The sequence below is a fragment of the Lottia gigantea genome, assembly GCF_000327385.1.
Source record: "Lottia gigantea unplaced genomic scaffold LOTGIsca_111, whole genome shotgun sequence".
NCBI classification, from domain to species: Eukaryota; Metazoa; Mollusca; class Gastropoda; family Lottiidae; genus Lottia; species Lottia gigantea.
This window is the reverse complement of record NW_008707025.1, coordinates 723,021-749,812: the sequence shown is the minus strand read 5'-3', so window position 1 is coordinate 749,812 and position 26,792 is coordinate 723,021. Positions and strand designations below refer to the sequence as shown.

Here is a 26,792-nt window from a genome sequence, read left to right as displayed (position 1 = left end):
CCAGATGCAACTAGTTGCTAGCAACTGGTAAAATTCAAGTTACTTTCATGTTCTGTAAGTCCCAAGTCGACCTGACACCCCCCCCCCCCCCCCCCCTCCAAACACACACAATATTTATGTTGTCCTAGTTGTAAATGTAAAGGTGTCGAGGAATGGTATGTATATGAACATACGTTTCATAGTTGTATTCTTCACTAAAAAAAGTAGGATGTTTGCGTGTATGATCATGGCATGTACATAAGCATAAAAACTATAAAAGTTTATTTCAGGGGATAATACCTTTAACGCTATTATTTCAACGTATTATTTATAAGTTTAATATTCAATATCAGGTACATTTGTTTATCACTTATACCCACCAAAAGTAATGGGATGAGTCATTGTGATACGCTCTGATTCAGGCGATTTTGAATTGTTTGTTATTTTTCGAGGTGTTAACGCATCCTAAATCATTGACCTTATTGAACGCATGCTGGCCTATTAAAGGCTAGTCGATAGCCTTATCGTTTAAGATACAATGAATTGAGGAATCTATTATCAGCTAATGTTCCTCGTTATGTTAATGAACGAAAGTCTTACAAAAACATAGATAAGAGCGGAATGGATTGGTTTTCAAAATGTTTGGGACGCTGTAGTGTGTATTGCGATTTTGTTATGTGTATTACACCTTACGAACTTCTGAAGACTATTTACTGTTTAAAGACCCAAATCCCGAAAATGACGAATCCGTCCCTTAAGAATTAGTCGTAATAATGCCTTTATGAAAACATTACACTATCAAGGGTCATTCGCCACATCTTCAGTTCAATAAATATAATTATGGTAGAATTAGACGTTTCTTATCAGTTTACTCTTACACTGGCCAGCTCTCTATCAACTTATAGTAAATCATTTGATAATGATGACAATACGTCAAGATCCCCGACAACAGCCTGTGTGGTTGTATCAGGATGTTTTTCAATTAAGTCAGAAAGTATTGGATTCACGGATTTATTAAAGGGTTACTACCTCTTGGATATAAAATATAAAGTCTCAAACTTGGACAATAAGAGTATATATTCATCAGTTGGACTTGCCAGGTGACATGATTAAAGAATAGAATCTATTTATAAAGACGGTATATCCATTAACCTAAATAATGTTTGAAACTTGTTGAAGCATGTTTTAAATTTAATTATTTTAATGGATTATGAACTTAGTTTTATTGATTTATTGGATTCTGTCATATAGTTTTGGCACCAGATAATTCCACTGATGATCAAAGACTCGTTTTGGCTAAGTTTAAAAATTAATTTTTTTGTCATCCTAAGACGTAGTATACCTTTAATGGCATAATATTCAAAAATACTATATGAAAAATGGATATCAATAAAATCAAGTGCCTTAACTTAGCCAAAAAGGTGACCACATTTTGGAGTTTATATAAATTGATAGAACGAAACGTTCTTTTGTATATAAATAAAGTTTGTATCGGTATGTTCATTCCAGCCACATTAAAAATCATATATAATAGGTCAAATATTTTTGGTAATAATCTATTGTGGCGACTGAATTACTGTGTGCGCAATCCAAACAGTTGATTGCTTCCACTATACCCGATTACCTGATTCATACTGATCTTCAATATGTCTATCTATTACGCCTATTAGCTCTTTCTGTTTTGATACCATATCTAAACATATTTTTTTTTACACAAAACTTAAATAGTTACAATTATTCATTACTGCTAAACGACACACCATAAAGCATAATTAATGTTCTTTTGTCACCTATATTATGCAATCTAGATACGGTGTTTTATATGTTGTTTTCTGACAGTTTTTGTTTTGTCCGATTGATATACACAGTGCGTTGTGACACGGTACAGGTGTTGCTACTGTCATCACAATTATTAATTTTATTGTTCCATCGTTTACATGATATTGCAGCCACCTGTCATGATCAGCTTATATAAAAATTGTCTCTGGACTCTCAATGGTAGATCTTTATGTCTTAAATGTCAGAAAATCTTTTTAGAATCTATTTACTGAAAGTTTTCTGTTCACATTGACCCTTAGAGAGTGTTTCAGACAGAGTGCTGTTACACATACAGAGTATTCAGAATACTTTGTCATCTCGATGACGCGCCCAATAGACTTTCTGGCAATTGGTATCTAATTCGGTGTAAAACCACTGCACCTGCTGAGATGCGGAAAATCTCTATTTAATAGGGGCTACTTTTTCTGTCTCTACAGCAGCCGACATCTGTCCAACTAGCTATCAGAGGCTGGAACGACAGAGATGTTTCAGTCAAGGGTGGCGATCGTTGATCAGAAAGCTGTGCGACAAACATGTAACGGCACTTTACAATTTTAGTTGTTCATTGTTTTGTTGAAGTCACAGTATGAACATGAACACACTTAGGGCATTTAAAATAAAGAAAAAAATAATCAGCGAAAGTTGTCGAGAATAGAATAGGTTTTGCTTAAAAAACATTGCTGGTGTTTAATCATTGAAGTGTGGAATTGGATACTGGGAACACATAGAGTGACAGAGTAGTTTTATACATTTCATTATAGAAATTAAAATACATGAACATATATAGATAAACACTTATAGATGACAGGCTGACATGTTGCAGACAAGTTGACCTATTTTGTAGCAGCGTCATAACAAATACATTAGTCCCAAATAGGCATTGTCGCTATACTAGAATACTGCATATCTTAAAGGGCAAATTTCGCCATTTACGGGGTTTGATTTGGGTCTTGTATATATTTATGTAAATAGTCTTCAGAAGTACTAGAAATGTAAGAAAGTTGCATAATTCCTTTAGGAATATAATACCTCAAACTAAAAATTTCCTTTTCTATTTCTATATATATATATATATATATGTCTTTTCTATATTAACAGTCTCAGGAAAATTTTAACTTTAAAACGCGGATAATTTCGACAGTGAGCTGTAAATACATTTAGTGATTGTCTAAGCTAAAAAAAATAAATGTTTCTTAGAGTAAGGAACGATTGGTCAAACGGTTGGCTAATATGCCACTAAAAGCAATTGAAGGTTTTTTCTGGGTTATAGGGATTGTTATTACCCTTTGTTTATCTGAAAACGCCCGTTTGTCAAATTGCCGATATAAATTCTGAAATGAAGTTCACATGAGACAATCATGAACATTGCGACATGAAAACAATGAACAATTTAAAGTATAAAATTTCATGGTTTTAAATAATGTAAAAAAGAAATATTCATTATTGAATTGAATTCTTTATGGAATGTAATTTTAGAATTAAAAAAAGACAGCTGTCGAACAATCATTGCTTCATGTTACTAATTATCAACGAATAATTATATTTTATTAAAGTCGCTATGAACTTGAGTTATTGCCATATAGAAACTCATCCGCTATGCTAGGCTTGTTCTGTTTATGAGGAGTTCCTAGCTAGAGGTCGAATATTAACAATGTCATGTAGGAAATTTTATGGTCGTTATAGAGAACTCCTTTATAAATACAATAAATCTGTTTCTGGTATTTTGGCTGGTTTGTTTGGTCGGACGTGTGTTGGTCTGGTTGTGTTTTAAGGTTTTTACCATTGTGGTAGTCGCAGGCGTCGCGCACGAAGCAGACCATGCTTTAGTCTTTTTAAAACACCTGACTTTCTTTGGAGGAATCCACTACTACACAATTTTTACTCTCGATTTTGCCATGCTTTGATTGGTTGGTTTTTTGGTTGGCGGAATTGTTTTGCTTGAACGGATTTCTTTATTTTAATATAAAATTTATTATGTAAATCTTCATCAGTTATAGAATATCAGTTATGATTGTTGTAAAGAAAAAGTCAAAATATTCGAGTACAATAAATGCATACACAATTTGAATATTATAATGTCATTATGTGTCATGTGCATGTCATGGAATGAATAATGTGTTTATTGTCTGTTAAAATTGTATTATGACATGGTTATTTATGTTTTAAAAGGGTAGTATTAGAAAATGTATTATGTTCCTTTTCTAAAACTGAAATAGTTGATAGGTCATATTGAACAAAGGTGAATTGACAATATATAATATTTTAAATGATACGATCAACACACGATTATTTAAATGTGACAAATACATGCCTGATCAGGGATCTTGTTACGTTCACTCCGTTTGTCACTAAATATTAATGTATTTATGTCATTGGGTAATACTGTGTCTTAGGACAATGTCAGTTTCTGTTTTAAAATAGACGTGGTTTTGCATTGGGTGCTGTTTCTTCCTGTTGTTTGCGATATTAAAGGGTAGATATAAATAGATTTTGTATGATTATATTTTATCGGTTTTAATCCAATGTCTGTTGATTTTTAATCAGTGGCTACACAATCACAGAGACAGGTTGAACCAAGGACATGGGCCCCCACCGTCAGAAAACACATTAGACTAACAAGCATTGAATTGACTTATAGATGAGTCTCAGAATACATGAAAGCCTATGTTACAGAAAAATTCCCGGCGGAGTTGCCCTTACCTACTTTAGTTCACGTGCCCCATTTTATCTAGTTGAGCGACTGTCTTTAATTCCAAAAAAAAAATTAACAAAACGTTTTTTTTATCCTTCAAGACCAAACAAGTGAAACTTGATAATAAAACCAATAAATCAGAGATATAGAAGAAGATCTAAGAAAGTCAAATTCCCGCCCTAACTAAAGATAATTAATTAATTAAATTAGTATAATAAGACCATATTTTATTCATAGAAACACGACACGATATCGCAGTCATGTAATCAAAGTTATCACAGCTTTAACGACGCGGGGTGGGAGAAAACTCTAATAAGGAAATTGACAATATCATTGAATAATGAATGCATTGCTACATGAATCATACATTTAAAAGAGCGAACTAACTTCTATAATTATCCGGATGTTGTATAACTTTTACAAATTCTCTAGCATATTGTCATTCACACTCTGTTGTGACCTGTGACCTCAAATTTTAGTTTTTAAATAAAATCGAAAAAAAGTTAAATGACGTCATTTCCGTACCCAGAAACCTAAACCTGATATCCCTTCACCCACTATAGGGTAATAAAAGAACCCTTTTTAGAGAGCAACACAGTGAGTCAAGGTATGAAAAGACCAAGAACAGCAAGCAAACACGATTAGTCTTGTCGATAGAGTTGTGTGAATTACTCACTGATACTTATATTATCTTGTTTATGTACAAAGCCCCTCAGAAACCCATGTATTCATTGATATCCTTTGAATGGATACACTACCTCTTAGAATAGATATAAAATTTCAAGTCTCGAACTGGACTAACAAGTTCATATATTCATCAGTTAGACTTACCAGGTGCCATGATTAAATAGCAGAATCTCTATATAAGACGCTAGAGCCATTAAACTAAATAATTATTTAAACACGCTTCTAAGCATGTTTCAAAATTACTTAGTTTTATGGATTTATTGGATTATAGGATTCCTTTGTATAGTAATGACACCAGGTAAATCCCTGATGAACAAAGATTCATTTTAACCAAGTTTAAAAATTTCAATTTTTGGTAGTATACCTTTAATCAATCGATCACAGAGGAAGTAAGTGCTTTTTCCTTCCATTTGAATAATCTTAGGTGGCTTTACTTTAATCTGTTTGTCCAAAATCGTTGTTTGATGGATATTCGCATTACTTAAAGTTTCGAAACCTAAAAGTTATTTCAACTTAAATGGCATTATTTATTACACCTAAAGCTAAAACGAGTTATAATAGTTCAGCTGGGAATCAATTCTGTGTAATCAACTTTAACAATATATACCCAATTTCCTTTCGAAATAGCAGTATAAAGATATTAACTACATTGCCGAGGGATGTAGATTAAAATAATTTGAAACTGATACAAATCACAGACATTTCAAGTCTTCATAATCCCTCAAGCTTAATGTTTGGAATCCTCTCTTTTATTGATTTTCATACTCATTTTATATGTAATATATCTTCTTATCCAAGCAAACAATTTGATTATTTATTTCAAGGTGGCTACTCCATCACATTTGTCCCACATTGTCGTATTTGTTTGATGGATGTTCGTTGTCTGAAATGGTAGTTTGCAATAATCCCTTTAGCAACATTTGAAACGTCCACTTAACTGATTTAATAAAAATAAACATATCTGCTTATCTGGAAGAAGAATCATTTTCATTGACTACTTACAGGACAGTTACAGTTAAAATATAATGCAATTGTATTTTCGGTCAAACTTTTATGAAAGACGTCAGCGGGGATGCTATCAGATTACAGTAATTGGAATCTAGCAATGTTCAAAACAAAGATAGAAATTTTGTTATTCTGCGTCTCTCAATTCCCTCTTTTCATAGTCCATATGGATAGTAATTGGTTATTATATTTATCATGGCAATTAGGACAACTTCATTTATAACAAAAGTAACACCTTGCATTCTCGCTGATCCTGTCATCCATCTATTCCAAAATGTTAGTTGACTAGTGGATCGACTTATTAACGGTAAGACATCTTTCGGGAGTATATATATATATATATATATATATATATATATATATATATATATTATATTATATCAGACCAAATCTACTATAAGGTTGTGAAATATATACGTAAAATCTTTCACCATAGCCGCTGGTTTTTCGAATAGAAGTCGATAAATTCATGGAATTTTTTGACAAATATTTTAAACAAATATTCGTACAGCACTGGTCATCGTGATGTTGTTAATGTGCAAAAAGCTATTGAAAAAAGTTAAAATCCAGTTATATTATAGCAGCAGTAGCCAATAATGTACCAGTCAACGAGGCGACATAAAATCAGCAAAATGGCTTCACAACGTGACAAAATAGCATATATCTACATAGGAAATATTTCAGCAATAATATTAGACGTTGAACAGGAAATGTTTATAACTTGCTGCACACTAAGGAGATGTCATTCAAACACAGCTACAACGAGGAATAAATACCTAATACTTAGCAAGCTATAAATCTTGTCATAATAATGTAGTGAAATGTCAATATTTTTTATAATGTAATACCTCTATCTATGTTTGTATATTATGTAGGCTATTGTTTATTGTGTTAAATAGGAATGAGCTTACTGCCTCTCCTGCAGGCATGACTAGGGTAGATAGAAGGTATTTTCATCATAGCAGTCAATTAAATACACCGAATGATCGATATAGTGGTATCATAGCAAATAGTGTGCCAACATTTTAACACAGTTTATTTCATTAATCCTATATGTCTGAGCCAATTTGATTCAGACAATTTGTTTATTGGTCACTGATTTGCATAAAGAAAGATATTTTAGTTTAAATATTTGCATAGCATCGCGTTATCTGATCCATATCAGTTCCAGATGATCCATCAGGTTTTTCATTATACAACGTCTACAACCGCATTATTTTGTCTGTCATCACTAGTCGTTTTTAACATGCTCACGATCATAGAGGAACATCGCGCCATATAGTTCTTTGGCTGGACTCACCTGGAAGTGGCTGGCACCCCCATTCCCCACATACTAGAACTATATGTGAACTGGATGTGACAACAATCTAAACTGATACGAAACGTTTACGTTTTTATCGAAGGACGATCAGATATAGGAGTTTAATTCTGAAATACGATACAGAAATTTGGAGCTAAACTGCTGGAACAATTTTTAAGACGGTTGTATGGCTTTTCAATGAAAGGGATAATATGTCAAGTGAATGATGTGTTTAAAAGACTCTCGTGATACACAAGTAGTGGTTTCACAGTTCAACTTCCGGTTAAAGAGCACGATAGCCTTTAAAGTAGGAATTTAACGATTTGTTAATTTGTAACAGGTGAAAATTAACATTGTGTTCTGTGAATAATATAGTTACTAATGACTGATATACATACTAGAATTCAATAATAGGGTGATTTATCCTGGTAGTGAAATCTGTATATCGTTCTATAGTCTACAATGTTCGCTGAATATTTAATTTCAACGAAACGTTTTTGGCCTTAGCATGTTTATCGCGAGGCTTTATAACTACCATTTTCAACATTTCAAATTCCACTCAAGTTAAATGGTATTACGATAGTAACGTCATCATTCTGATTTTCAAAAACACCACAAAGGAAATAAGAATGGTGGAAATAAAAGCTATAAAATTGGATGATGCTTGCAGGACAGGACATGATCATCCTCTGGGACACCTGGTGCCAGTGCTATCTAGCATGTCAACTTGACATCCAGCTGTTAATGTTCCATGTATAAGGTCATTAGTATCAAAACAGCACAAATACAATGTTTTCAGACGAAACTCGAGACGCTACATTGAACTACACCAACGCCAATGTAACTCGAGACCTTTTACATGTGGATATATGGTATGAAAAGCATGAACATGTAAAATGTGCTAGCTGATGTTCTCGAAGATAGGATGGAGAATAATACATGATGTTGAAATACGAATAAAAGACTTGATACTTCACTGGGAATGGTTTTAATGACACATTCGACTCAGTTTGTCTGAGAGCGTGGGTTACATAAATACCAGTAATCTTGAGAGACTCGCAACTGACAACATTTCTGCTAAAAAGTGTCTTTTCAACACTGATGATAACAATTCTGGGTAGGAGTCTAATGCCAACGGTTCTGCTTCTGTTGAAAATTTTCCTAGATGTTTAATGGCAGAGCAGTGGGAGTGGGGTCCTCCACTCCGATACTGTTGGTTCTTAAACCCCCAAAAGTTTCTACCTCTGTCACAAAATTGTCTAGTCAACTTGTTACTCCCATAATAACAATTCAGGGTAGAAGTCAGTAGAATGCCAGGACCAGAGCTTCTTGAAAGCTGTAAAGTCTCACATGACTGGCACAATTTCAACTTTTGTCACAAATTTGCTTAGTCCACATGTAACTTTCATAATAACAATTCAGGTTAGAAGTCTATTAACAGGTGGAAGTCTCAATTGTTTTGGTTCTGCTTCTGTCAAAAATGTGTCTAATGTCTAGTCCACATGTAACTCACATGATAACAGTTATTAGATTATTACCAGGGTCCTGCTTATGCCTAATCCTCATTTTACGATCGTGATCATTAAGGGAAGATAGATGTCTAAAATCAGGTGAAGAGCTTCTGAAAGTCTCGACTGTGTTCTGGAACACCCAAAGGTTCTGCTTCAGTCAAAAGATTGCCCAATTAACATGTAACTATTATGATAACATAAAGATTTCATTGATCTCCACTGTGGTTCTAGACCACCAACGTTTTTACCTCTGCCAAATTGTTAATCACATGGCAACAATTCGGGGTAAAAGTCCTATTCCAGGACCAGAGCTTCTGGCAGTCTCCACTCTGTTGGTTCTAAAACCCCTAACGGTTCTACCTCTGTCAAAAATGCGACTAGTCCACATTTATGATAATAATTCAGGGTAGAAATCTAATGTCAGGACCAGAGTTTCTAGAGTCTAAACTTTCTGAAACCACCAAGGGTTCTGCTTCTGTCAATAACTTGCCAAGTCAACATGGTACACATGAAAGATCAAAGCTTGTCGGAATCTTCTATCCAAGATTATAAAAGTATAACTTAACAATAAAACTTACCAAATGCAATACGTTTCCCAAAGAGGTTTTCAGCTTTGTCTTTCATTGAAAGTAAACAATCGAATCCACTTTGAGAATTAACTACTTCTCTAATACAACTAGCACATTGCATTTTGAGCACCATGTCTCCTAGATGATGATTTTCACATTTAGCCAAATTATTGAGACATTGAAACAATAATCCAAGACCATCAAACGTTAAAAAATCTTCCATCCAACTCCGTTCGTTAAATTTGATACATTTCCTTAATTTTGCCAGACTTTGTATTGTGGGGTTACGGATCCATTGTAAAAAGTGCACAGTTTCGGTCGATTTCTCTTCAAGCAGCGCTATATCCACTCCTAAAGTAAATCCGTCGGATTTAGCTCGTTTGGCCCGATTCTGTTTTTTCTTTCCAAAGCGAGTTGTTTTCGATTCTTTCGGCATTTCGCCTTTTATCTCACTAGTTTCAAGAGAGCTCATTTTCTTGATTAGAATACACAACGTATACTACACAATAACATTTTTCATCACATTTTCAAAGGTTATAAAACCGCTTAACGGAAACATTTTACATTTTCACTAACAATCCACGTTTATAAGTTTATCATGAATGAATGAACGAATGTGAGTGTTGAACTGAGTGGAAATAGGTTAGTCACAACTTTTCTCTATACGGCTATAGATGAGAAACATATGGCATGCGCATTGGATAGTATAATACTTCTCGCCACTATAAATATACACAATGTATACACGAATTCTCAGTATAATGGTTGAAACAGTACCTATACCGTAGTATAATATATTCTATTCTTAGTAACAAAAAGTCTCAAAAGTTACGCCTTAATTTTGAATATACTCTTATACACATATATGTTTGACTTCGCCTCTGCAAGTTACGAGTTGGACAGATTATAATCAATTTATTGTATTTAAGGAGTTGAACCACGATTTTGATAGAATAGCGATATTAGCGTACTTAAATATTGCCAAGTTAGATCACTTTAATTTACTTAATTGCTAAATAATTCAATTGGAATTTCAAAACTTTCTGCAATTTAAAAATTTCTAAACGTAAGATCCAAACCTATGGCGTGGAAATTTAAATTCGTTAATGTACGAATAAATCTAATTTTCCACTGGCTTATTGTATTACACGTAAACTTGTTTACAAAACAAAATATCTTTACAATATCATTTACAAATAACATTACAACAAAAGATTTAGAAAAACTTACTTGCAATGAACATTAAGGAAATAAATTCCACATGATTACTCTTGTAAATAAACGTATCATCTTCATCTTTCAAGCCCCTACGTTGCTATCTGGGAATATATTTTGCATTGTTCTTTGTATTTTCAAATAACGCGAAAGAGACTTTATCTGATTTGATATAGCCTATCGTATTATTTCAGTTAATAGTAATTATTAAGAGTTTGCATGTGAAAAAAAAATAGTAGGTGTGTGTGAATCACGGATAAGTTATTTTTTTGTAATTCGTCGTCGAGGTGTATCTGAGTTATTGGCCTTGACTCGATCAAAATAATCAGGAAGTCAAATTGAATGCAACAGAACAGAATTTATTTCGTGAGATTTTCGTGGTGTTTTGTATCCTTAATTTGGTATTTGAAAAAATACAACAAATTTTGCCTCTTATTTTACATTAACATTTTAAAATTTCACAAAACGAAACTTATTTTAACACAAATTTCACTTTTTTTAATATTTATAATTATAAAAGCAGACAATAACAATTTTATCGTTCGTATTATATACATATATTCATATATAAATGAATTTTATGTTCAAGTTTATGCTTGCAAGACTACCCTTCTAAAATGGACGCTTATGCATCGTATTATAGTAGAACGCTTTGACATTTCATATTGTTACATATGGCTACATATGACTGTTATCACGATTGACTGTTTAAACCCCATATTTTCTCATCTACTTCATTGTTATTACTTATAAACTTGCTGATACCATATAAAAGGAAAAATTCATAAGAATAGACAACTTCGTGGGAGTATTGCTATTTTCCCATCATGACTAGTACTTATTCCATACTTTTTCTCTATATCCAGTTGACGTCTTTAAGTTATTTATTGTATATTTTACTCTGGAAAAACCATCTTTATACTCTCATGGTATCATTATCGTGGTGTTTGAACAATATGATCAGTGTCGCTTATTTTGCTTTCAATGACATAAGGGCCGAAATATTTTGCACATAAAGGTTGATCATGGAGAGGAAGCAACACTAAAACTTTGTCACCTGGCTTGAAACTTCTTAACAGAGCTTTCCTTCATACCAGGCTTTCATTTTGGTTTGGAATGCTTCCTTATTGTCACGTGCAAATTCGCACGCCTTAAAGAAATTTGCCTTGAAGTTGCTGACATAATCAAGGAGATTCATCTCTGGATTTTCGGCCAACCATTTTACTTTGAACAATTTCAATGGTCCACGCACTTTGTGACCAAACACCAATTCGTAAGGACTGAATCCTAATGATTCTCGGGTAGACTCTCGAACCGCCAATAGTAAGTAGGGTATTCCGTTATCCCACTCAGGTCCATTTTCAAAACAGTAGGTTTTCATCATTGTTTTTAAGGTCTGGTGGAATCTCTCTAGCGCTCCTTGCGATTCAGGGTGAAAAGCACTTTAACTGTTTGGTGTCGAGTTCATACAAAACTTGTTGAAATAAGTTTGACATGAAATTCGAACCTTGATCTGATTGAAATTCTTGAGGAAGACCAACCAGAGTAAAAAAACTTGACTAACGCCTTGGTAGTTACTACTGGTAATTCGTCTTAAGGGTACGCCTTCTGGAAATCTAGTCGAAGTGCAGATCATGATGAGAAGAAATCTGTTGCCTAATTCGGTCTTTGGGAGTTACCCGACACAATCTATTAAAACTCTGCTAAAAGGTTCCGCAAATGCTGGAATCGGACGTAATGGTGCCACCCACCATTTGACATGTATGACAGGTTTTACAGAAGTTGACCACATCCTTGTGTAATCCTGGCCAATAGAAATGCTCAAGAATCTTGTTGTAAGTTTTGGTAACACCAAGGTGTCCAGAAAATGGGGTGTTGTGAGCCAAACTAATTATTTCCTTGTGGTAGATCTTTGGAGCAATATTTATGTCAAATAACTTGGTAAAAAATGAATCCGACAAGTCGTGACTCTGTGTGACCTTATCTTCAATTTCCTTTTTGTTTCGAGATCGGGTTACAACACAGGCAGGGTAAATATTCACCAACTCATCTTTAATTTGTTGGTTATCTTCTAATGGCTGTCCTATCATTATAGGTTCAGGTAGAACTTTGTTACCTGCAATATCATTTCCCAATAACAATGATATACCACCTGGGACAACATCGGTTTTCAAATGAACTTTGTATAATGGCACTTTGGTAAATCCACCTTCTACACCTCTTATGATGGCGTAGATACCAGTAAAATCATCTATCGATGTTGGTATAGTGGCTTCCTTTTATAGAGAAAGAGATCCGTCAGTATCTCTCAGAATGTTTATCTTCTTATCCTCGTCTGTAGCCACAAATCCTGTTGAAAGGAATGATTTGTAATTTTCATGTGTGTTGTCTTGGATCAGGGATGATATCTGTTTTTCGATTTCTGTTGTAAGTAGGGTACTTGATTCTAATTTTTCACCATATTTTTTTCTGTCTAAAGTTCGGCATTCTGCTATCAAATGTCCTTTCTTCTTACAATAAGCACAAGTGATACCATGATTTAGGCTTGGAGGTTTCAGAGTGTCTTGTCTATCATTCTTGTTGAAAGATATCTGGTTTGGTTTTACTGTAGAATTTGATGGTATTTGAGGAGTACTTCTGGTTGGACGATGTTGTTGTTTGTTATGAAACGTGTTTTTGTAAGGGCGTAGTCATCGGCACAGATAGCTGCTTCATTTAATGTACCCACTTTCTGTTCATCAAGATGTGTTTTTATATCGTGATGAACGTAACTTTTGAATTCCTCTATGAGAATCAATCGTTTTAGCTTCTCAAATTCAGAGTTGGTGGTCTTTGATAGACACCACCTGTTGAACTGTGTCTCTTTGTCTTTTGAAAATTCAACGTGGGTCTAGGTGTCATTTTTCCTAGAACTGCGAAATTTCTGTCTGTAGGCTTCAGGTGCCAGCTCATAGGCTTTAAGAATGCAGATTTTCACTAAGTCGTAATTAGTGCTGTAAGTGGCTAGGTTTCATGTGCCTTGCCTATCAATACACTTTGTAGTAACAATGTCCAATCCTTTTTAGGACATTTGATATTTTCTACCACTTTTTCAAATTCTTATTTCAATTCCAGTTGTCTGTCCTTGTATGACAGTTCACGCTCTTTCAATTTAGTTTCAAGTTCCAAGCGTTTGAGTAAAGTAGATCAGAACTTAAGTGTTCTAGCGGTGTTTCCTCCAAGATTTCCTCGTCAACCAAATGATCAACCAATATTCTACGCATTTCAACCTTAGTCATATTGGTTTTCACCTCAATTTTGAAATGTTTGCAAACATCGACAAGTTCATTTTTCTTTAAAGATAATTAACTATCTACAGAAATCGATTTTAAAAATTGATCCATTTTCAAAACCATTTTTTTTTTAATTTGAATTTTGTTTAATAAAGTGTAATTTTTATTAACTTAAAGAAAGCTAAATCAATTATCCAATGATATAACTTTTGTTATCTTAATTGTGAAATAGAAAATTGAGGGACCACGAAATGCTTAAATTGCATGTATCGCAGAACAAATAAAATTTAAATGTAAGCAAGTTACAATACTTGAAACAAATTAATGTGAAAAATTGAAAGTAATAAACTAATCCAAAAATTAACCTTAAACAATGAATTATAATATTCGAATAATATATATATATATACTAGATTTATGTCTATGTTGCTCTTCAAAGAATTGAGCACTATTTAACAGTGAAAATATCTTCCTATTATAATATATTCACTATTTAATAATTTATGTGGAAATGTACGTTATCTTTCAACAAACATTAAAAAAATAGCTAAAGTAAATGTAGATAAGTTTCATGTATCTCCTACTATAGATTGCAATTAGCATATTACAGCAAATAGATTTAAACAGAACATTTTAGGGTTCAGAACAGAACATTTGATTAAGATACCAAATTCTAAACTGAAATAACGGATTTTTTTAAAAACTTGTATTTTGATTCGTTCCCGGACAAGCCCCCAATTATCTTAAGTGACAATCGTCGAGAAGGCAAAAGACGATGGACTCGGTACAGGGTTTCAATGAAACAAAGTCCTGTTTAATTTGATAATAATAATTTAATTAACAATACTAATATAATATTCTATGCTACAATACTATATTACAATGTTATGAAATATAATAGAATTAAAGAATAATACAGATACTACTTACCTTAATTAAGTAAGTCCTTAATATAACGCTATATGATAAAAAGATATGGAGGGTTAAGACATCGAAGGAACACTTCTTAACGCTTCCATGTATTTTGGTCTTCTGAAGAAATTGTATGGTAAGGACCAAAATGTTTATTCAAAACTATTTTTAAGTAATTAAAAGATCAATATGATAATGATACCATGAGAGTATAAAGATGGTTTTACCAGAGTAAAATATACAATAAATATCTTAAAGACGTCAAGTGGATATAGAGAAAAAGTATGGTATAAGTACTAGTCATGATGGGAAATTAAATTCTTGTGGGTTGAATGAAATGAATTACACTAGAATTGTTTTCTCCTGTTGCTAGTCAGCCATCTGGAGATGTTATAAATAGCAAAGGAATGCTTTGTTTATCATTCAGCGCTACGTCACCGTCTCTCTGCACGTGAATTTTTCGTTTTATCTTCACACGTGTTGTTATTTACCATGACTGACGAGTCAACAGAAAGTATTGGTAGTACATTGAAACTTGTTTTAAATCAACTACAAGAATTAAAAGAAGATAGAAGTAATATTTTACTGGATTTTGAAACGAAGATTGATGAGAAATTGAATGCTTTTCAAAATGAGGTTCAAGGTAATTCTTTGGCAGTTTATTCCGAAGTGAAAAAACTTAAATTAGACACTGAGCATAAATGGTCTAAAATTGGGAACAAAGTTCAATACACTTTCAATTCGGAGGTTAGTGATAGTCTTACACAAACTTTGTGGGCTCTGCAGCACAGCAAAACTGATTATGCTAAAGAATGTTTGAATGAAACGATTGAGAAATTGAAGCAGAGAAATAAATTAATTAAGTTGACTGATACTTCGGAAGGGGGTTGGGAGACAGTGCGTCAATATTCTGCTAATCCTATTGCAAGTGATTCCGACGACGAGTCGAAGATTAAAAAAGCAGTATTCAGAGCTTTACAGGTTGTGAAACGCAAAAACCAGAAAAAGCAGAAACTTGCACTTAATTCTAAATGTGCCTTTTAGTTCTTCTTACAGGAGTGATGGATTTCTTTCACAAAACCCTGGTAATTTTCCTGTTTTTGGAATGTATCCTCCTGGTTTCTCCTCTAATGGATTTGGCCAACGCTCTTTTCGTCCCCAAACCAATTCTAGATACAGTGGAGAATTTGGCCATTTCCGGAAGTCATGCCCCAACATCAAAGGTGGATCCAACTCCAGCTCATCCACTCCAAGGAAATGAGACCACAACGGAAGTGATTAAAGATGAGTATTTTACTGATGATTTTTTCGAATATGAGCGAGGCCAATGTGCTATCATAGTGAAAAGTAGACTTAAGTCGCATTTAAAATTTTGGAGAAGTACGGAATGCAGTAGTTTTGTACTTGACGTCATTTCCGACGGATATAAGATCCCTTTTATGTCTACTCCTCCTTCTGTTGTGTTGGGAAATAATTCTTCGACATCGAAGAGCTCAGAATTTGTAACTAAGGCCATACTTGATTTAGAGAAAAGGGGTTTGATTGCAAATGCGATACCATTCCATTTGTTGTCAATCCACTTTCTGTTTCCATACAGAGTTCGGAGAAGAAACGACTTATATTAGATTTGCGCCATGTAAATAAGCATTTATGGAAACTATCTGTGAAGTTTGAAGATATCCGTATCGCTTTGTCATACTTGAAATCCGATTCTTGGATTTTTAATTTTGATATCCACTCTGTTCTGCAAGAGACTATTGAATTGACTGTTCCAAAATGTTTCCTTTTATTTTCATAAGTTTAATCTGATCCGTACTTTTTGTAATAAGCATGCTTCCGGTCATGGCCTCAGTGTTGTCATGAATTCAAATAGTAAAAAGTAAAAAGTATATAACTAAAAGTAAAATAGAATGAATGTAGTGAATTAGATGCTCTGTAATTTAAACTAAGAAAAGAACCAACTGTATTATCAATCTGTTTTATTAACTCTATAGAATTGGCCAATTACCAGGGGCTTAGACCGGACGGCTTCATGCACTCTCACGATCCACAAAAATTTGAATTCGGGATTGGAGAAATGCTGAAGAAATTTGGATGTTAATCTACTGTGTTTAATGACTGTATTATATTTGCTAATCTGTATCCTAGTGAAATTTGAGAAAATTCAGTCAGAACTGGCACGTATTGTGTATTTGCTGTGAAACTGGTCACATTTACTGAACTTTTGTTTATCTGTCACATATCCTGTGAAATTTTGACTGATTGAATTTTTGAAAATTAGACATGCCACCAGAGGAACTGAAAACCTTGCTCTTAGAAGCCAAGAAGAAAAGAAGAAACTGAAAAGCTGCTATTACCAGACTAGGGAAAGTACTAGATAGACTGATTAATGAAAAAAGGGGAATAGAAGAAATCCAAGAAATTTTGAAAAGTGTTGAAAATAGACACTGCATTTGATAATCTGGTGGAAAAACATACTTCATATACTCAAATGCTAGATGACGAGGATGAATTTGAAACTGCAGAAATTTGGTTGGATGATGTGCAAAACGAGGTCACAACATTAAAAATGTATTCCAAAGATTATGTTAAACACTTAAATGATGAGTTCCAAGCCAAAACCCAGAATGTTGAAATTCCCCAGAGCCCTGATCAAATAAACCTGTCACCCTCTTCATCCCCTATTGATAATTCATTACCTACTGAGGAATTCTGATGTAAATAATATTGTTGATCCTGACAACCACAGTATAGACGATAATCCGAGTACTTCTGCTGTCAACCCAAGTACTTCTGCTGATGATAATCCGAATCCAAGTGCTTCTGTGGATTCGAGAGATTCTACTTCTGCTAATCTGAGAAATTCTATTGCTGTTAATCCGAGAAATTCTACTGCTGTCAATCCGAATAATTTTGATGCTGATATTCTGAGTACCGAGAATATGAATGGTCTTACTGCTTCAACTAGCCTGAATAGTAATTCTGTCAGTGGAAACCCTACACAATCTACAGATGTTTGTCAATTTAAAATGGAGAAACCGAAGATGCCAAAGTTTAGTGGAGATGTTCGTGAATATTATACTTTTAAGTCAGACTTTTTGCATATAGTTTCATCGAGATATAGTAAACGAGATGCTATAACTTTACTGCGTTCCTGTTTGGTAAATAAGCCATTAGAATTGATAAGTGGTATAGGTTCTGATTATGATGCTGCCTTTGAATATTTAGACTCAATGTATGGAGATCCAAGATTTATTGCTGACTGTATTACCCAAGATTTATCACGTTTCCGTCCACTAAGAGATGGTGAAGATGCACGTTTTTGCGAATTAGTTCATGTTGTCCGAAGAAGTTGTAACACACTTAAAGAAATAGGCAGACCTAATGATATGAACAATAATCACATGTTAGCTTTAATTGAACAGAAGATGAACACGGAAGACAAGAAAGTTATGTTCAGATATCTTGAAAAGGACAAAAAGACTGCTGATTTAGAAGATTTATTAGAATGGATGAATGCTGAAGTTTCGTATTCGTGCTACTGCTCCTTTAAGATCATCTGGTCAACACTCAAGATTCAACATACATCATGGTAATTTTGATGATAGACCTGCTGAAACCAATCGATATAAATGTTGGCTTTGTAAAAGCAATGATCACTGGTTAGACCAATGTCGTAATTTCCTATCCAAATCTATATCTGATCGTATTAAAACTCTGAAATATAATCATGCCTGTTTGAGCTGTTCGAAAATTTCTGGTAAAAATCATGGTGTAATGAACTGTTCGAGAAAACAAACGCCAATGTACTGAACTCTATAATGGGAGTCGCTGTAAACTGTTTCATCATAAATTACTTCATCCTACTAATAGAACAACAAGCCCTGAACACCACAGTGTAGGAATTGCATCAATGCTGAATAGTAGAGAAACTATTTTACCTGTAATAACTGTTGATATCTATGGTAAATGTAATACTGTTAGAGGAAATACCCTGTTAGACTCTGGTGCCCAGTTTAGCTTAATTAGAAAATCAATGGCTGAACAACTTCAATTAGAAGGCAAAGATATAAGTATTGTGATGACAAAAATTGGTGGAGATTCTGAAGAACTTAGAACCAAGCTGTATAAATTTAGAATAGTTTCAATGGATACTGGTAGATCTTTTCAAATTACTGCTTTAGGAATTCTGTGTATTGGTGAAGATATTGAAGAATCATGTCGGATTGTCGGGTTCGGTAGATATGGCTGACCTTTGGACTACAGAAGCAATGGGTGTTGCTTCGGGTTCCTGTTGCTGCCGAGAAAGTGGTCTCAGTCCCATAGATATTAAAGAATCTAAGATAATCGAGAAATCCTGTAAGAAGATTGGTAATCAATGGTTAATACCTTACCCTTGGAGAAAAGACCCTAATTTACCTCCTGATAATAGAATACAAGCTGAAAATAAATTGGAATCAACTGAACGTCGACTGCTGAAATATCCTGTACATGCTGAAATTTATAATGGTAAAATTGAAGAAATGGTGGATATGAAATTCGCTAGAAAACTTACAGATTCAGAAATTACTGAATACCAAGGTCCTGTTCATTATATTTCCCATCATGAAGTTATAAAACCAGAGAAAAAAGTACACCTGTAAGAATAGTATTTAACTCGTCTGCCAGTTTTAATGGTCACTGTTTGAATGATTACTGGTATAAAGGTCCTGATCTTCTCAACAATTTATTTGGAGTTATACTGAGATTTAGAGAAAATGAAGTGGTTATTTGTGGGGATATTTCCAAGATGTATTACAGAGTACTGATTCATGTAGAAGATCAACATGTTCATAGGTTCCTGTGGAGAAATCTCATTGTTGAAAAACCTCCTGATGTATATGTCAAAACTGTATTGACATTTGGTGATAAGCCAGCACCTGCTATGGCTCAGATGGCTTTAAAGAAAACTACTGAAGAAGTAAAAATCTAATTTACCTGAAGCTGCCAAAGTATTAGAAAATGATGTTTTTTATGGATGATATATGTACTTCAGTTAAAACTGTAAATGAAGCTAGTAAACTGACTATTGATATTTACTCTGCACTAGCTAATGGTGGATATAAAGTTAAAGGATGGATATCTAATAAAGTATTTAACTGCTTACCTGTTCCTGAAAATCAAGATTTGAAACTGTTGACTGATATAAATGAAGAAAAGGTTTTAGGAATCGTCTGGAATAATACTAGAGACACTTTTTCATATAAAGTCAAGATTGAATTTGCTGATAAATCTAATGTTCCTGTTTGTTTGACAAAAAGAAGAATTTTGAGTCAAATTGCTAGATTATTTGATCCAATTGGTTTTGCTGCTGCATTTTTGGTACGACTGAAGATTGGAATGCAGAAACTGTGGCAACTTGGTTTAGAATGGGATCAAACCTTACCTGAATATTTGCAATTTGAATGGTTAAGTTTGTTTGCTGAAATGAACAGTTTAAATGGTATAGAATTTGAAAGATGCTTGACACCTCCAGAAGTTGTTAACTTACCTGAACTTTGCATATTTTCTGATGCATCTGAAGAAGCTTTTGGTACCTGTGCTTACATGAGATGGAAAACAAACTCTGATGAATACTATGTTAGATTTATTGCTGCTAAATCTAGAGTAGCACCGTTGAAGAAACTTACAATTCCTCGCTTAGAGCTACAAGCTGCTGTATTGTCTACTCGTCTTTATAAAACTATTATGGAAGAAACACGACTGAAATTTGAGAAAACTATTTTCCTGACAGATAGTATGATAGTTCTTGCCTGGATAAAAAGCCAAGCCAGAAAATACAAACCTTTTGTCTCATCTCGAATTGGTGAAATACAGAATACAACTGATCCTGCTCATTTATCATATTCGTTCACAAGATAATGTAGCTGATGATATTTCACGTGGTATACCTGCTAGTCAATTAACTGAAAGATGGAAAAATGGTCCAAGTTTTTTATTAGAAGAAAATTTGCCTATTAACACTGTTAAAGTAGCTGATACTGATATGGAAATGGAAATTCGTAAATCTGTGAGTGCTGTAACTGTTAATGAAGATATTATAAACTGTAAACGTGGAACAAACTGATACGAGTAACTGCTTATGTTTTAAGATTCATATGGAATTTATCTGCTAAAAGAAGAAATGCTGTTGAAAGAAAAGAAGTTTTATCTGCTGAAGAATTGGTTAACTCTGAAACTTACTGGATTAAGCGCGCGCAACTTAGTTTATATGATCGTCAACAAAAGGGACTTTAAAACTTTAAGCCCATTTACAGATGAAGATGGAATTTTACGCGTTGGAGGTAGATTGAATGATGCTTTTGTCTCCTATGATTCTAAACACCCTGCTTTGCTGCCCAATGATCATCGAATATATTTATTGATAACACTGAAAAACGTAATGTTTGTGTAAATGACATTGTTATAATTCAAAATCAAAATGCTATCCGTGGAAAATGGACTTTAGGAAGAATATTAGAAGTTCACCCATGCTTCCGCTCATGGCCTCCAGTGTTGTCATGAATTCAAATAGTAAAAAGTAAAAAGTATATAACTAAAAGTAAAATAGAATGAATGTAGTGAATTAGATGCTCTGTAATTTAAACTAAGAAAAGAACCAACTGTATTATCAATCCGTTTTATTAACTCTATAGAATTGGTCAATTACCAGGGGCTTAGACCGGACGGCTTCATGCACTCTCACGATCCACACTCTGCTTACCATCATATTGATATTTATTTACCTCACACTACATTCCTATGCGTTTCTTGGAATATAGATGGTGTTATAACATATTACAAATTCTTAGTTTTGCCTTTCGGGTTGTGTTCGGCTCCATATGTATTTACTAAGGTAACAAGGCCACTAGTTGCCAAATGGCGGGGAGAAGGGAAATTTGTTGTGATGTATCTTGATGATGGTTTTGGAACTTGTGTGGATAAAGATGACGCAATATTAGTTCACAGATTAAACAAGATCTGATTGAAAGTGGGTTTGTTCCTAAAGTTGAGAAATCAACATGGTATCCGGTCCAGAACCTGGTGTGGTTAGGTGTTAATATTGATTCCAATTTAGGTTCTATTTCTATTCCAGATAGGAGACTTATTAAAGTCTTAGATACTATTTCTTGCATTGAAAATTCTGTATTTAAATCAAAACATCTTGGACGAGTTCATTAGCAAGTTTAGCTGGTCAAATTATCTCTACTTCTGTTGTTATCGGAAATGTTTCTTTAATAATGACAAAATTTCTAAGCATGGATATTTTGAAAGCCTTTTCTTGGAATTCCTATGTAAGTTTAAGTAGTCTAAGTCTTCAACAAATACAATTTTGGAAGGATAATATCTATAATTTGAATAATAGAAACATTTTATTATCCTTCAGGTTCAAAGATAGTTTATTCTGACGCTAGTAGTACTTCCAACGCCGAATATGAGGTTTCAACCATAAATGGGGTTGCTCATGGAATGTTGTTGGATTGTGAACGCACAAAAAGTTCAACGTGGCGAGAGCTCGTAGCAGTCCAAAGGGTTTTGAATTCTTTATTGAACGTATTAGAAGGTAGTCGTGTAAAATGGTTCACAGACAATCAAGGGGTGGTTTCGATTGTATATAAAGGCAGTATGATATTTTACCGGCTAAATCCCTTCAAGTAGCTTTGTATTTGGCAGGCATTATTCAACACTCCTAGTACCATTATTAGTGCATTTTATAGTTTAAAATGGGCCCATGATCTGGCAGATTTTGATTCCCCTACTAATTCAGGTTTAGTTAAAAAAGTTTTGGAGTCTGGGAAGCGAAAATTAAGTAAACCAGTCAATAAAAAGAACCTATTATTAAGTATTAGTTGATAAATATGTACGAGAGAATGTTTTCTGAGACTAATTTGTTCAATTTAAGAACTATATGTGCATGTTTAATTGCCTTCTGTGGGTTTCTACGTTCAAGTGAGTTACTAAACATACGAAGATCAGATGTTCTTATCTTTCTTACATGAGTATTTTCATTCAGAAAAGTAAAACTGATGTTTATAGGGATGGGGCTTGGGTTCAGATAGCTAGAATTAATTCGTCTATGACGAGGGGAAAATAGCAATACTCTCATGAAGTTGTCTATTCTTATGAAATCTTCCTTTTATGTGGTATCAGCAAGTTTATAAGTAATAACAATGAAGTGGATGAGAAAATATGGAGTTTAAACAGTCAATCGTGATAACAGTCAAATGTAGCCATATGTAACAATATCAATACAGTATATTATTAAGGAAAAGGGAAATATAATGGGACATTTTGGGGGTTGACATGGGTCTTGAGTATATGTAAATAGTCTTCAGAAGTACTTGAAATGTACAAAATCGCATAATTCCTTCATAACATATTCAATTAGATATTTCATTTTCTGCTTATGTACATGCCTTTTATATATATTGCAGTGTCAAGAAAAAATTCCTAACATTCAAACCGGAATAATGCTGGACACACATGGATTTGAAGGCTCAAATTTCGACGATGAGCTATGAACACTATTACTGATTAGCTTAGATAAAAGAAAATCCCGTTTCTGAGACTAATAATTTCTTGGATGTCAGGAACATTTATCACAAAACAGCACTGTTCTCAGAAACACAACACTGGTTCATAAAAACGACATGAACTTGTAGCACAGGTTAATAACTATGCAGATTAAGTCATGTATCTATGTGGTCACCGGAAATATGTTCACAGTAATACGGCCACAAGGTATTATGTTCCAAGTAATACGGGAAGAAGGTATTATGGTCACGGTAATACGGCACAAGGTGTTTTGGTCAGTAATAAAATCATCACACCTGTTGAAGATTATCATATCGAAGGCGTATGTATCTCATATGTAAGTTTTTGCTTTGCTTTTATATTTTTTTTTATATTATTGTTAGTTTTGTTACTTAAAATATATATATTTGTGCATTTTCACTTGAAGTTTCAACTTATTCCACACGCCAACATTTGGCATTCTTGCATTCCTTGATCTCCACTCTAATGCTAACATTATTCCATCGAGCCTTACCACATACGAATCACCGACAGCCTAGCAATTCAGCAACTTATGTCCCACCACATCGCCGACCCAACGATAATAACCCAGCCTACCCACCAAGAGATAACCGACGACGCAGTACATCAACCACTTAGCATTTCTTACTTCCTGAAGGAAGGTCAACCTGCGTTCACCTTCAAACTCTGAGTTGAATAGTTGTATCCGTCCAGCAAAGAAAACCTCAGCTGTCGACGAGAATATCAGATCCCTTAACCAGACATGGCCCTCTAAGCTGACGCAGGTTCTGATCGACCACTTCCAAACCACTCTACGGGAGAAGCTCGCCACCATCCGTACAAAGTCATTATCATCACCTTAGTCGATCGCATCGTTTCCTATGCCCTGCCTTGGGCCCGTCGCTCCTATGGAAACTCCAGTCTGTTATTACCAAATGCCACCAAAACATCAATGAAACCAACAGTTCCCATATCTTTACCGATATGGATGGAGATCTTTAGTTCTAAACAGACCCCGAAACGAGCACGTAGTTAACCTAGTCCAAGTCCACCGGATACAGGAAAACGCTCACACAGAGAGGGCACACTCTAAACTTTTCCCTTTCAGATTCGCCATTTACGCCTTCACAGTCTTCTCCAGTCTCCAGATGATCAAACCATTGCCATTCTCTCTTCCTTTTGCGCATACTTAAGACGAACAAGCCCAGCGCCAACACCAACCAAGGCGTATATCTCCATCCAGACCCCATGCTGCCTTTTTATTAACAGCCAATCTCACAAGACGATACAATAGTTATCAAAAAAGTGATAAAGGTTCATGTTGTGTCATTTTGAATCGTGAGGATTATATTTCAGAGGCTGAGCATCAACTGAATAATCTTAAGCATTATCCAATATTGCAAGAGCTATTCTCAACGAATGTTCAATTCTTCGCAATTTGGTCTAATCAAGTTATCTTAGACAAAAGCAATATGACTACCTTTCTGCCAAAACTGATTGTCGTCAGAGACATTTATAATATATACTTTGCCTAAGATCCTTAAAAATCCTGCCAAAGAGTGGTTTATCTATAACCGGTTCCCGAAAGGTCGTCCGATTATATTATATATGATAGTGAGTCATATACAGTGTCAGAATGCATTGACCACTTCTTACTGCCACTAACATGCCAACACCGAGCCTACCTTGAGGACACAACTGATTTTGTCAATATTTTGCAATCTTGATTTCGATCGACGTGTTTTCTATGTATACTTATATCGATAATACTACAAGGTTAATGACAGTCCGTAAAGTGTTGGAAAGAAACCCTGACCCAAACAGACCCGATAAAGAAATTCTACAGCTCCAGCGCCCTAGTCGCAATGATTTTACATTTAACAGTAAAACATATCTGCAAACTTGGGGGACTGCAATGGACAGCAAATTCATAAGCAAACCTTTTCATGACAGAGTGGGAACGTGGGGTTTTATCTTTTTCAATTTGACCCATTGTTTTTTGGTCGCTTTCTTGATATTTTCATACTCGATAGAGCAGTTTTGGTAACTCTTTGAAATAATCATCATCCATCCATTAAACATACTGCCAACGTTAGTCATAAGAGCATAGTATAGATATTTTAGATACCGCACTGTTTACAAAGGAGTCTCCTTGGCAGAAACGAATAAACTTGGTATATTTTAAGGAAACTGATACTCACCAACTCCTGCACAAGAGCTCATTTCACCCAACGCATACTTTTTCTGGTATAATTAAGTCGCAGGTTTTACGATGTCATCGAATTTGCACAGATTTTAATCAAGCCTGTACGATTGTTTCCTCGAAACTAAGAGAGCGTGGGTATTCTAAGCGATTTTTACGAAACATTGAAAATTTCACCTTAGTAAAGATAGCAGCTAAAAACAGACATTATGTCGAAACACCTCTATGCTGAAGGTGTGCCCAGTCAAATAGATGCAAAACGTGTCCCTTTATATCCGAAAGTCACTTCATGAGTAATTTCACTAAGAAAAGGTATCCTATCCAAGAGCATCTAACCTGTGAAACCTCGAATTTAGTTAACTTAATTTAATGTGAGAAATATCCCAAACAATATATAGGAGAATCTAAAAATATTTTACACACTCGGTAAAGATCAGAAATCAAATTAAATCAATTTCTAAGCATTTTAACTTGGAAGACCATTCATCAGATGATCTTATCCTAACTCCTATTGAGCGCATAATAAATGACCTGCCAGAAGATTAAACTACTAAATTCCGTCAAGCTAGGGAAGCCTATTGGATTGAGACGCTAAATACAGCTAGACCGATGGGACTGAATATTCATCACATACAGGCATAGCACCCTTTGTTCAATACCACTAGCAATTGAGCAAGTAAGATAGTCTATGCCCACTATAAGAGTCTGCTAGAGAAATTCCCCTATGTCTATAAACAAAAAGTTATTGATGCCTATTCAAAAAACCAGAACTTAAATGACAACCTTTTACATAGCAAACTAAAGCCCAATGTATATAACAATCTAACCTCTCGTCCATTGGGAAAATGGGAAATTTCCCAGCATTCTATGACCGTTAATTCCATTTTCTTAATGAAGTATTTATTACATCCTACGTCTGTACATTTGGGAGAATCAAACCCTCCCTACCCCGAAATACAATACCTTGAGCCCGTATTACTGTGAACAAGTTCCGTGCACCACGTTTTCTGAAAATAGACTTCTGTTGATCCGGATTTAAAGCGGGCCATTTCTTATTAATTTGTTTTTCCTCGTTC

At 34.3% G+C, this 26,792-nt stretch overlaps 3 protein-coding genes across 3 annotated transcripts in view; 1 reads left to right on the top strand and 2 right to left on the bottom strand.

Annotated features, from left to right (window-relative positions):
- The window catches only part of LOTGIDRAFT_171217 (hypothetical protein), a gene marked incomplete at both ends in the record, with an annotated part of 13,359 nt that extends 11,689 nt beyond the window's left edge, over nucleotides 1-1,670 (bottom strand). Inside the window, one exon of the mRNA XM_009047411.1 lies at nucleotides 1,604-1,670. Coding sequence (XP_009045659.1) covers nucleotides 1,604-1,670 — 67 coding nt within the window. The remainder of the gene's footprint in view (nucleotides 1-1,603) is intronic.
- A 5,919-nt stretch (nucleotides 1,671-7,589) lies between these two features.
- Nucleotides 7,590-9,997, bottom strand: LOTGIDRAFT_171216 (hypothetical protein; the record flags this gene model as incomplete). Its single annotated transcript, XM_009047410.1, has 2 exons — nucleotides 7,590-7,609; nucleotides 9,571-9,997. The coding sequence occupies 2 exons, from the start codon at nucleotides 9,995-9,997 to the stop codon at nucleotides 7,590-7,592; spliced, it is 447 nt and encodes a 148-aa protein (XP_009045658.1).
- A 5,455-nt stretch (nucleotides 9,998-15,452) lies between these two features.
- On the top strand, nucleotides 15,453-16,004 carry LOTGIDRAFT_171215 (hypothetical protein; the record flags this gene model as incomplete). Its single annotated transcript, XM_009047409.1, has 1 exon — nucleotides 15,453-16,004. One exon carries the CDS (start codon nucleotides 15,453-15,455, stop codon nucleotides 16,002-16,004), a length of 552 nt encoding a protein of 183 aa, XP_009045657.1.
- Nucleotides 16,005-26,792: the final 10,788 nt, after the last annotated feature.